The 13077-nt window shown below is 47.3% G+C and overlaps 1 protein-coding gene across 2 annotated transcripts in view; it reads right to left on the bottom strand.

Annotated features, from left to right (window-relative positions):
- The window catches only part of LOC136713429 (tumor necrosis factor receptor superfamily member 1B), a 19713-nt gene extending 6636 nt beyond the window's left edge, over positions 1 to 13077 (bottom strand). For both annotated transcript variants that reach the window (XM_066690502.1, XM_066690503.1), the window contains exons 1-4: positions 12742 to 13077; positions 3169 to 3274; positions 855 to 980; positions 90 to 251 (exon numbers count right to left, since the gene is read on the bottom strand). In XM_066690502.1, the coding sequence (XP_066546599.1) occupies positions 90 to 251; positions 855 to 980; positions 3169 to 3274; positions 12742 to 13062 (715 nt within the window). In that variant the 5' untranslated portion in view covers positions 13063 to 13077. The remainder of the gene's footprint in view (positions 1 to 89; positions 252 to 854; positions 981 to 3168; positions 3275 to 12741) is intronic.

Genomic DNA, 13077 nt, shown 5'->3' with positions numbered 1-13077 from the left:
GCTTGGACTGAGGCGATGGGTGCCGGCCTGGGAGTGGGGCTGGGGCTGGGGGCAGGGTGCCCACGAGTAGACAATGGCTCAGTACCTACCATTCACCAAGACACCGTGGGCGGCTGGGCAGATGGAGAAAGGACTGCAGTTTTCACAGGACTTGTTGAGACCGAACCTCAAAGAACAGTAGGTGTTCACCGGGCACACACACTTTCTGTTGGATGTGGTCATGCAGGTCTGGACCTCCACCAGGCCTAGCGCTGTCCGGAGACGCACAGAAACACACTCATTAACACACACACAGGTAAATCAAGTAAAAATATAAATATTATAATGTGCCCAGTGTTCTCGAGAGGGACTGTTTACCCCAACAGGTGGAGTTTACGTGTGCATGTTATCATTATCATTAACTTATTATTACCAAATACTATGTTCTTCCTACACACGACATCACAACATAACTAGAAAACATTCTGCTTGTAAGTGTGAAGATGAAAAAGGTCTACAGGTGTAACTAAACGGATACCAAACACTGAGGTTTGGTACACAGTGGAATTTACACAAGAACAAAAGAAGCAAAAAAACAAAGAGAAGGCATGTGGTTTTCCTGTGGTTTGGCATGTTGACGTCAGGTGCAGATGTTGTTGAATGCTTTCTATCGGGAAGATCAGATGAAACCTCCATCGATGGCCATCCAGCCGCACTGGTCTGGGCAGTGGGACAGCTCGACCACTCTCTCCAGCACCGCGGACAATGCCACCCAGCTGGCTCTGAGGTCCAGCCCGTTCCCCTGGTGTCCCACTGCTCTGACACACGTCATCAGCACTTTCCAACGGACGCCCTAAAAATGCCTGAAGACTCACCGGTGCATTTTTTCTCACATCTCAGGCAGTTCCAGTGGTAGTGCCAGCGGTCCGTGTAGGTGCCCTCTCGACAGGGTTCACAGACCGTGTCTCTGGATGCACTGCATTGTTGTTTTAAATGTGTCCCTGTAAAGACAGCATGGCACAGAAACACCTGGTCAGCACAGGAATTCAATTTTTATATTCTTGTGGTTTTATGGGTAAGTCCTTCCCTGCTCCTGGTCTAGTTCTCCTGGATCGATGTGATTAAAATGCCACGTAGGCACGTCCTCTAGTGGAGACTGATGAAGGCAGATACTGTATAAACTAGAGGCCGCAGAGGCTGCTGGCGGTCTGCCCTGCGGCTTCCAGTAAAGCCAGTGTACTTATTAGACTTCCTGCCAAAGCACGTTCCTGTGGCACATTAAGGATTAATGACAAACTGTTAAACAGCAATCTCCTTTTACCCTTTAACAAAAATTGTGCACTCCCTGGGGAACGTTTAACAGGCTAACGGGTGTGATGCTCTGGCCTGCCCTGGCTGGTGTGGGATGGGAGCGACAGGGAGGAAGTGAGCCGAGGACAGCCGGGCAGAGTGCGTCAGAAATGTCACGCGCACAACGCACTTCTGCAGAGTAATGCATGAAAACAAATGTGGAAACAGGGCGAGATTTCGAAGGGCTGGTGTGCGACAGCAAGTGTGCTGACCAGCCCGCTGACATGCACATGGAAATAAACATAAAAACGTGCATTTATGTATTTATTTGACTGGCCTGTGAGTCTTTATGTCTCGAGAATTGGATTTTAAAACACAACTAAAACACAGGAGTCGGTGTGGCAAGCTGTGCAGGCCAGTGACGCACATCATGGCCCTGCGACTGTTATGTGATTGTGTATTATTTATTGTGCATTAAATAGCAAAGGAGAGTCCACCTGTGTCACCAGCCTTGACTCCGGATATTCACATTCACACACTGGCACGTACTGAGGAGGATAAAAATAGCAGCAGTGATGGTGCTGGATGGTGTGTGTGTGTGTGTGTGCGCGTGTGTGTGAGAGAGAGAGAGAGAGACAGGCTGTGTGTGTGTGTGTGTGAGAGAGAGAGAGAGGCTGTGTGTGTGTGTGTGTGTGTGTGTGTGTGTGTGAGAGAGAGAGAGAGAGAGGCTGTGTGTGTGTGTGTGTGTGTGTGAGAGAGAGAGAGAGAGAGGCTGTGTGTGTGTGTGTGTGTGTGTGTGTGTGTGTGTGTGAGAGAGAGAGACAGGCTGTGTGTGTGTGCAGCATGTCGTGCACTTCCTCTCGGGCCGTGTGGAATGCCCCAGCCCTGCACCCCGGCTGTGTGAACCCGGCGCAGGAAGCTCAGCGGTGGCTCTGTGATGTGGTGCGGTGGCCGTGACGTCAGCGAACGAAGACAACACCGCCAGCTTTACCGAAAGAGCCCTGCGCCCTTCTGGCACAGGAGAGAGAAGTCACCGGCCTCACTGTGCGCTAAAGATGGTGAATGTGGTCTCTGAGGAGAGCGCCGTATCTCTGCATCTCGTACAGAGTCACTCTTCCGAGTTTCAGATCGGTGTATAAGCCGTAATCAGCAGTACAGCCCTTCCGCACAGCGACCACGAGGCGAATCAAGGTCACAGGCACACTTCTCCTGCCACACGCTGGCAGCTCAGTGCGTCGATTTTGAGCCCCGCAGCTCCACCTTGCACTGTCATTGTGTGAATTATAGCCTGACTGCGTAATCTGTGTGGCTTTTTAAACTTCTCTCTGAGCATTTGCACGGCCAGGTACCTTGGATACAAGCATCAAACAAACATCAAAACAACTGAGCAAATAAAATACTAGATAGTTAGACCAACATAAAATATTTAAATAGGAAAGTGCATGTTTATCCTGGTAAATTTACCACTTTCTAAGTTTTATGGCTGTACCACAGTTTTTAGTGATTTTCTATGGTTTTAAAATACTTTTTAAAACGTGCAACCATCCTGCTTTGATGAACTTGCCTAATGGATATTAAAAAGCTGAATTGACAAACTCCTCCCCCTCCCACACAGTGGTTGTGGTTTTATATAACTGATGTACAGTGTGTTGGTTTCTAGCAGAGTGGGCTCGTGCCACACAGAACCGAATTACGTGGGCAGGACGGTGTGGGTAGCAGCCTGCGGGTATGACAGTGCAGTTGTGTGGCTTTTTGCAGAGAGAACCGTTCATAGAGGATCCTGTGTCCCAGTGAGGCCGGCTAGGCGTGTTCACGGACCTTTGTGAGAATCTGGGACCTGCGTTTCGTGCACACTTCTCCTCAAAGGATCAATCATGCCCCGCCGGGCCGGTACTGTACCTGGCGGACATTTGCTGCAGCAGTGCTGGGCTTCCTTGTTGAAGTACTCGGTTTCGCCATCCTTGCAGTTCTCCTCAGAGTCAGGCACGTAGGGCACCGTGTAACCCTGAAAGAAATAATGTAACTGTGAGACGCAAGGCCCGGATCGGATCGGGGTTCGGTGACAGGTCCACTCCAGATCCGCTTGAGATTTTATTTCCCCCAAAAAGTGTCTTCTCTTTCTATGTGGGAAGCGTTGACATTTTGCCAATGTTTTTCAGACAACAGAGGTGGGAGGGATGCTTTTCTTGCATGCTTTATTCTACATAAAACACCAATGGTTCATCGATAGAATGATAGGTTGGTGATTTATACTGTGCCGTGCCGGTGCGTGGATAGGTAGCAGAGCCTCCACCACTGTTGTTCACATCTGTGTTTTAGCAGCAGCCTGTCATGGCCGCACCCTACAGTACACATGGAGGGTTAACATGAGTGATCAATGCTTTTCTTTAATATGTATACAATTGAATTTACAATAAGAACGATCAATGTGTATAATCATTGCGGTGTGCTTGATTAGTTCAATTTACACACAGGAATTTTCCCACACCGTCAATATACAAAACTATGATTTTATTTGCCTCTGTATGACTGCGTCCTCTGATGGGATAGTAGAGGACTGCCCTCCCTTTAAAGAGCGCCTCTCCTGGTCTTAACCAGACGCAGGGTCTCTGTGTGAATTCACGCAAAAATAAAGCTGATTGACCGAAACTCCCATCCCAATAACTCTTTCCACCAACACGTCCAATTCTTGTCCCTTGTGACCGGCGCACAGTTTCCACACATGAAGGCATGACTCTCTGAAAGCCGCACGATTTGACTACAGGCGAGCAGCGTTTCCTCGCAATTTGCCTCTTCGTAGAGTTTGGTTTCCAGCAACCTGCCCGAGTCGGCTGAAGTGAATTAACAGTGCGTGACTAAGATCTCGATTTCACAAGCTAGCGGGTTATGAAAGACTGCACATTCCTCTTGTGACATTAATCATCAAGATGGGGCAAACGTGGGGCAAACGTGGGGCAAAATCGCACCGTCAGCCGTGACTAACGGGAACTGATGTGCAATTTCCATGTCCTCCGAACTGATAACAGCGATTGGTCTGCGGTCTCGCCGTAATCTGGCCAATAGCGTTGCTCTCATTTCGGACACAGTCTACACTCTGACCCGGGACGGACTGTGACACTGCAGATTTCCCTGCTGTTTGCAACACGATGCTTTGGCCGAACTTCCGTTCACCAGTAACCAAACCCTAACAACTGGCCTCTATTTACATCTATTTTTACCACCTCGGGAATTGTCCTTCCTCTACCCGTATGACCTCAATCTCAGTTTTTTCCCTCCAACACTGCACTGCTGTCCGCCACACCCCTACACAGCATTTCTTAATGCTGGGGTACTGAATTGCTCTGGCAGCAATCCTGTGATGAATCACGATAAGGCCAGGTGCAAAGACGTGTTGCTTGCAACATTGCTAGAAGTCGAGACAGCATGTGATTTGTCCTTGGAGAGACCCCGCTCATTGGAAACACACAGCAGACGTCTCAGTATATCTGATTGATCAAGTGTTTGATGGCTAGATAGACAGATTAACGAACCACTCCTATGTTCCAGGCCTTGGCGTGACCCTGAATCGTATTACGTTGCTTTGTGCTCCATTGGATCGTGGAGTAGCGCAGACACGGCCCCCGCTACAGCACTGTAATTTGACACGTCTGTGGGTTCAACTGTGCTGGAGAGGAACTCAAACACCGCACCTCACCCCACCGTGCTTTTGTGTAATTTCATTTCACAGTGACCGCCCACATGCCGAGGTGCTGTACCCGTACACCTGATCCGCTCGCCACGCCTGTGCTTACAGAGGCGCCACGGCGGGAGCAACTGAAGCTGAAAAGGCAAAAGCACGTCCCCAAGCTTATCGGGACGCTGGGGAGGAAGGAAGGAACAATATCCTGTGCCAGAAATATAGGTGCAGAGAGACCTTTTCAGCTCCCGCCAATACCCCCCCAGTCAGTGCCTAAAATACGTCAAACACGCCTCTGACACGGCTGAAACTAACTCGGTGCCGCAGTGAACCAGGGAGCGAAAGAGTGGGGGTGGGGGGGTGGTAGAGTTAGGCCCTGCTCTCATGTGAGAGGTGCAAGGCAGCAGAACTGGGCCGCAGTCGGGCGGGCGGGGGTGCAGTGACTCCCCGCCACATGGCTTGCCACGGGGGGAGGTCGACGCCTGCCACAGCTCCCCCTCCGGCTGACCTAATTTCTGTGAAACGCGGCGAGTGGCTCTGAGCCGAGGCACCTCTGTTTCACTTCACAGAACCGCTTCCTTTTCTCACGGTCAGCGTCTTTCTACTGAGGTTTACGACTCAAAAACTAAAGAAACCATCAGAACTGACACATATTAGCCACAATTATCTATTTATGATGAATACAAACACAGCAGGCTAAGTATAATACATATAGTTTTATTATATATTGGTACTGTTAGCAGTAGTAGTAGTAGTAGCAGCAGTAGTAGTAGCAGTAGTAGTGTTGGTGTGATAGGTTACATAATGATTGTAGTGAAATTCGTGGGCAATGATGTGAGGGATGGCGTGTCACAAGAGCACAGCAGAGTGAAGTTGGGCACTTCAGATACATTAGGATTGCAGCCAAGCAGATGGAGACAGAAAGTCGGGGGAAGCTGGCACTGTGACCTCACTGTCGTCCGGCATCCAGATCGGTGCCTGGGGGGGAGGATGCTTAAATTTACACCCACCACCTCCCCTCCTACAACTGTACAAAGACGATTCTCAGCTGGCTGGGGGACGGGGGCGGATGTGGTTGCGCGAAGGGAGGTCGAGAGCCAACTTGGGCTCCGGGGCTCGTGCTGCCGGCAGAAGCAAGTCGTCGGCTATGCCACACGTCGGTAGACACCTATCGACTAACTCCAGTACGCCCAGACAGAAGCAAATCATGGGAAGCTTTCCAACTCATTCCCTCACAGAAACTGGAAAACAACAGCTGCTAATTAATGCCATGACCTGTGTTCAGTTCGCTTTATCCCATATGTGATAATAATCTACATTCCAGTGGAAATTGCGTGCAGGGAGTGGAGTTACTGTTCGGATGTCTTAAATCGACCAATGCACTCTGGTCAGTATTACACAAGCGAGCTCCGACAGCCACTCAGACCGCTGACCAGTGTGGGGGGTGACTTCCCGTCTCATGAGGACAATGCCCTGCGTGCCACAAAGGGCAAAGAGACATTCTCGAAATAACAGGGGGAAGTCAACAGCAAAAGAAGAAGCGGGAATAAACGGATCTCTTCAGCTCCAAAACTCATAAAAACAACATTATGTCGATTATGCTTTTCTTGCCCTTCTATTTTTAGTCTATAAATCCCTCTCGCATCGGGCTGGCATGCTGGGTTTTCTGGAAGTTGAAATGACAGACAGCAGAGTGTTTCCTATAAAAGACAGAAAACAAACATGATCTCTGGGGAATGTGCGAAGTTGGAGAGCTCTGTTGGCACAGTCTGAATGCAGCCTAATTGTGTCTGATTCACAATTAATTCCTGTGGTTCTGTACTTACGCAATGAAGTTATAAATATAAACTGAAAGTTGCCCTGGATAAGGACGTCTGCCAATAAACACATAATAAAAATTAAAATCTACTAATGCACGCTATTATTATTATTATTATTATTATTATTATTATTATTATTATGTGCTTTGCTGTAACACCTGACTCATCCAATCACCAATCAAAAAAGCTCCACAAACAACTTCACCTAAAACAGCTCAGGGACTGTCACTCCGTCACTTTCACTTCTCCGTTTCTGACGCCCCCAGACAGACCCCTCTTTGTGGCGGTCCTGGCAGGCGAAGGGACTCAACAGTATGCAAAGCGTTCGGCTATATGACTAATAACAACAACCACGGGTCATTTCCCAGAGAATAACACCAGGCTGCCAGAAAAAACCTGATTTCCTTAGCAGAGCCTGTTTCTCGATTCCCAGATCTTTGCTTATTGGAACTGAAAGTGCTTATGACCTTCTGCGAATCATCAACCTCAAATAACATTGTTCACCGGCTCATGGGGCATCGCCTACACAAGTCCGTGAGAAAGAAGTGCTATAATCCCAGTCCCAGTATCATTTAACGTCTGCTACTCATTCTGAAGAAGTTGTCTACCAATAAATGTACAACATTGTTATACCGCCACCCCCGCTGATCGCCAACTGCCAACTCCCCATGTCAAACAAATGGACATATAAGCACAGGTTGTGGTAGGCCTGGGCCTGGGTTTATATATAGATCACCTTTTCTAAATCTGTACCACAGTGATTGCCCCATAATTAATTTGGATGATACTGAAAATCACCAGAGCAGAGCCTCGGACAACACAGTGGCTTCCTTCACTGTGGACGGGGGCGGGACGCGGCTGGGGACGGATCTCCTGATTTGTGACGCAGGCAGCAGCTGAGATCGGTTCATGTCCTGAGCAGAGCTGCACACAGAGTACAGAGTTCTGTGCACGAACAGTAGGAGAAATGTTGGCGGACATAGATTTTTTATTTTTTAAACAATAAAGTTCTACAACAGACGCAGAGAACGGTGAGGAAATCAAGACGATTTCACAAACCGCCGGCCCAGAAAAGGTCACTTTCGAAATTGCAGTTGTCGTGTAGTGTAAGTCGTGCTTCTGTTGCAGGTTTTGGTGACTGAATTAGATCGGGAAGGCCGATCGAGTGGGTCTGTACCGGTGAAGCTGGGTACTTATCCCAAGAGTGCATCGGGCAGGCAAAAGCAATCTTTCCCGGCGTCGTCAGTCGATCGATATCCTTCTATTGAACAGTGTACCTGCCGATGCCATCCCTGTTCTGCTCTTCTGAATATAAGGACAACACTTTCTCAGAGAACGATATAAATGAAAAGTCATTCTACCTGCAAGGTTCACTTGGAGTGCAAGAGTAAAGGAAATGCTTGTAAAGTAAACAATGTCAGGATTTTTTGCATCTTAGTCACTGTGCTGGGTTTTTTCCCCGGAAATCAGGCACTTTTCTGCAAATGTACAGGGCGAGCTTGATGTGAAATCTGTCAAACTGACCAGCCTGAGCGATGCACGTCGGGCGTGCAGGTGAAGAAATGGCAAAGCACGGGAGTCTAATTTGAAGGTTATTCTCTGGTGCCTTACGGAGATCTCTCAGCATGGAAGTCACCATGATTGTGTTGAGGAAAACGGGGTCCGGAAAGGCCTCGCTCTCCACTGCGGCGAGAGTGGGAACGAGCATGGCTAAAACTCGAGACAAAATGAGACATGAACACACACGGAAGGAGCGCCTGGGAAGAGCTCCTGCTGGGCACTGAAGATGTAGTATTACCGACTGAGGGGGAGGAAGTGGATTCAAGGAGGCCAAGACCTTAAAACCGGGCGACTATGTTGTGTATTCGAACTGCGGAGCGACAGATCAGCTTCCCTCTGAGCCACTAAATAGTCAAAAGTGGTACGAGCAACTGTCTCTTCCTGTTGTGAATGCTCTAACAGGGCAGATGAAAAGGAAGTTTTCTGAGGAATCGTTAGCACTAGCCATGAGCGTAGATGGCCTGTAACACTGAAGGCATGGAAGTTTGGGAAGTTTGTATCAGTGAATCCATGTTTAGCCATATCAGAACTGCAGATTGCTCACAGTGACAGTGAGTCACACCGACTAGCAGTGGGTCTAGACAGTGTCTGCTCATGGCTCCCCAGTTCCTTCAAGCTTCTGCAGTCAGCTCCATCCCTGCCCATTGGCTCGGCGAAATCAGAAACCTCCATCTCTGCAACGTTTTTGTGCGTAGTCTATTCTGAGTCGGACATTACAAGAGAAGTCGACCGTGCAGAGATTGTGAAGCTGCACTCGGTCAGATCAAACTGAGAACTTCTGCAGGAGTAGCACGGTAAGATTAGGGATTTATTATTCTTTTGTGCTTGTTAATTTTGTATTATTATGGATTTTATTAGCAGCATTGTAAAGGGAACAATGATACCAGTTATTTCGTAGTTTTTTTTAGTATTATTAGTTTGTTTCATTTGGAGCTTTTAATAATTAAATATCGGACTGTGATATAATAGTTCTCAGGCCGGCACTAGAGAGGCCTACAGACAGTACAGGTGGAATATATGTATGTTTGGCTCCTGTGTTCGTTGTTTGGTGTAACATGTTGCTACACTTTATGTTGCCAGTGCATTGACTCATTAAGCTAGTTGTAATCAGCCCCCACACAATAATATTTTCTCCCGCGACTTATGGTGAGAGCTTTGTTACATGTAGGTTCTGTTGAAATGAAGCCCAACAAATGAAAACCAGCAGAGTACTGCAGATTTTAAGTCTGAACAAGTCTGCATATTAAGTACAGTGCATTGCTTATTATTTCCATTTGAACTGTACATAAATACCAATGCTCTGTGCTGCTGAAGGTACAGTATTAAGTAATCGCTTTGTGAATAAAGTAGCTGATTTAAACGTTCATGATTCTATAGAAACAGTAAAGTATAGTAAAGTTAGTGTAGTAGAGTAAAGTTTATGACCACCAGTACAGGACTGTAGAAACATTTATATATATATATATATATATATATATTTTTTTTTTTTTTTAAATTTTTTTTTTGGTCTTTATAAAATGTGTTTGCTTGGTTGACACAAAGTAATTGATGTTGCATCTGGGAAAACAGAAATTGTGTTTAAATACTGTATATAATTACTGTACTACAGTAGGGCATACTAGCTAGTGTAGCCTACTGTCAAATGCCTTATCAAATACTTTTTGAAGTTTTTAAAAAGATGCATTTTTATTAAAATAGCCTGGAAATAAAACCCTTGAATCTATAGCAAACATTGTGTAGAAGATTTGTTTTTTATAACCTCAATATAACACCACCCTGCTGTACCGTCACTTTAGCGCGTGGTTTTTACCAGGTGGTATAACGTGGGCCGACTGTACGTTTATTTCCGTTTTGTAATTATTATTTTTTTAAATGAGTTAGTCGATTTCTCTCTCTCTGAGGACAACAACATTTCCACCTCAAATCTGAACGCTACCCCTGCAGCCCACCCTTGACTGACCGTCACCCCCTCCGGATCAGAAATCTGCTGAGCTGCCGTCTGGCGGTCAAGACAATGAGCGGAAAATGTACGCCAGACACTTTCACCCCCCTAGCCAACTCCCTAGTCTTAAGGAAGCAGACATGCTATCTTGAGGAACCTCTGCAGGGTCACAGGCCTGACACGGTGCCACATTTCAACACACGAACTTCCAAAGAGGAACAACACATGCATGCGTGACGAACAGGCTGTGTGTCAAGCACCGCGAGTGTGTTGCGGACGGGACCTGCCTTGGTCAGTGTGCGTGGGTGTGCGCGGGGGTTTGGGAGTCCAGTGGATCACGTGTCCGACAGTAACTTTTATTGGTCGTTTGTTTGTGTGAGCTGATGAAACACAACAGAAACCGCAACATGGATGAGCATATTGATCAGCAGCTGCCTGTCAAGCGCATCTCCTCTGCGGTTAATAATGGTGTCAAGTGAAAGTCTGCAGCCGTTAAGATGACAGGAGGGAATCACCTAAAGATCCACTGATGTCAGAAACATCGATTGAGGACACGGGCTGTTCAGGAGCATGTGAAAATATTAGTTTTAAATTCTACCTAAAATCACTGTATTGTTCTTACTTTCTATTAAATACATTTGAACATAATAAATCATAATCATAAGAAGAAATCACTACTAAGTCACTAGTGAGTCAGAACAGATAAGGAAGTCAGAGCTCGTCTCTCCCAAATGAATTTAACTGCACCAAAGAACTGCTACCTCTCACTTCCTCGAACCCCTTTGATGTGGGGAGTTTAAAAGAAACCAAACTCTGAGGAGGGAACACAAACGTAAATCTCTTGTAGGATTCGCTTTTCGGGCAGGGGGTGAAAGAGCCGGCTCACAGGGACGCCTCACACTCGGTCAATATTATGCAACCAGTGAGAGAGATTAAGAGAGAACTGTGTTCTTGAGAAATGGTCTCTGTCCTGTGCACTTTCTTGTAAGCGAACCGCACACCGCAGAGCAGTGCTGACAACCCCTGAACAATGCCTGGAAGGGCTAATTTCCAGTAAAGCTGTCTTGCATGCAACCGAACGAGCGCCTAGCTAGTCAGAGCGTTACTCGGCGAGCAGAGGACAAGGCTTTAAACAGAGAACTAAAAAAGGAAAGAGCACAATCAAAATGAAAGGATTGGGTGCAGACTTATGGGGGGAAGGGTTAATAGCATCAGCCCCCTCGAGCCCCCAACACTTTCCACAAGCAGCCGTCGCCAACATCGTGGTCCACAGCGAAAGCTCCCCACATGGAGCAGTAACAGTTCAAGCACATTTGTCAAAGACACTAAAAGTGATAGTTTATCACACTAGCAGTGCTGCAGTAATTTGCAGAGGATCACACACAAAGCTGTACTCACGGTTGTGTTCAGACCAGCTTTGGCCCCAGCCTCTGTAAGCCGATGCACCCGGCTAGGTCTTAAAAAAACATGAATCTCTGCAGCCACTAGACCGAGAGGGGAAAACGCAACCCTAAAGCAGGCAAAGGAGTTCAGTTTAATTAAATTAGTCAAGTGGCACAGCTACCCACGTGAAGCGAAGCAATTCAGCCCACAGACACCCATCCCCACAGCTGTCCAGATGTGTCGTCTCACGGCTCCGTTTGTTGTTTTTAAAGCCACACACTGCTTTGGTTTAATTCAAGGTCGAAGTCTAAGTATTCCCAATGCTGGTGACTCAGGCGTATTCTGTTGAATTTGGCTTTGGCGCGTCTTATTGAAATATGGTTGTATGTCTTCTATAATATTTAATCCTTTAGCGTTTCATCTAGGTTAGGAGATCAAGTTTTTTATGTTAGTTGTCTGGAATAAAAACATTAGAGAAATAATAATAATAATAATAATAATAATAATAATAATAGTAATTTGTAATTGTTACTAATTGTAAATTGCCCTGCTAAGAAATGTAATTATTATTATTACATATTTCACCATTTGACAGAGTGGTTTGCTCTCCACTCTTTGTGCTGAACCCTTGATAATGAAAATCGGAGTTAGAAAATTCTTTAATTATGACATCAGAATGATTGCAGTCAGGAACAGAAGACCCTGCAGGAGCAGAGCCTCAAACTCCCACGCAACATCAAGGGGATACTGTTTTATTGGGTAGAGTATTTTACAATCAATAATAAAAAGCAACATCAAGGGGATAGACACAGCAAACACACACTTACTGGTATTGACATGTGTTTTCACAAGAGCACGGGGATACATGCACTCCTGACCCCGCACGTCTATGACTCAACACACTCATATGTGAATAATGTATTTTTTAGACAGTTTTCATTGCACCCGGACACACTGGCCGCCAGCCGCTACATTGTCACAGCCCCCACACTGCAGCGCTACAACGTCTACGATCAATGAATCAGCCCGAAATAAGTGGCGCAAATCCCGCAGAGACGGGCGTGCGATGCCGATAATGTTCAGACACCCACCTTGCTGAGCGCCAGCAGCGCGGCGGAGAGCAGCAGCGCCAGGGCTGCCCGGGACACGGCGGTCATAGCGCGGCCGGGCGGGCGAGTCTCCGCGCCGGGTCCGTCCGGTGAGCGGCGGCGCTGTTTCCACACACGGGCCGAGGCTGCGCACAGGCGGCGAGCTGCTCCTCCGCAGGCAGGCAGGCAGGCAGGCAGGCAGGCAGGCAGGCTCGTCTCTCGTCTCTCGTCCGCACAGAGACAGCAGTGCAGCTGCTCACCCCGCGCCGTGCTGGCTTGTGCACGGCTCACTTCTCTCTGTGCGTTTATCAGCCTGTCCAGCATGTACTCTGCGGCGAC

Source organism: Amia ocellicauda, chromosome 18 (assembly GCF_036373705.1).
Source record: "Amia ocellicauda isolate fAmiCal2 chromosome 18, fAmiCal2.hap1, whole genome shotgun sequence".
Classification (NCBI taxonomy): Eukaryota; Metazoa; Chordata; class Actinopteri; order Amiiformes; family Amiidae; genus Amia; species Amia ocellicauda.
The sequence above is the reverse complement of the archived record's forward strand: the minus strand, read 5'-3'. Positions and strand labels throughout refer to the sequence as shown.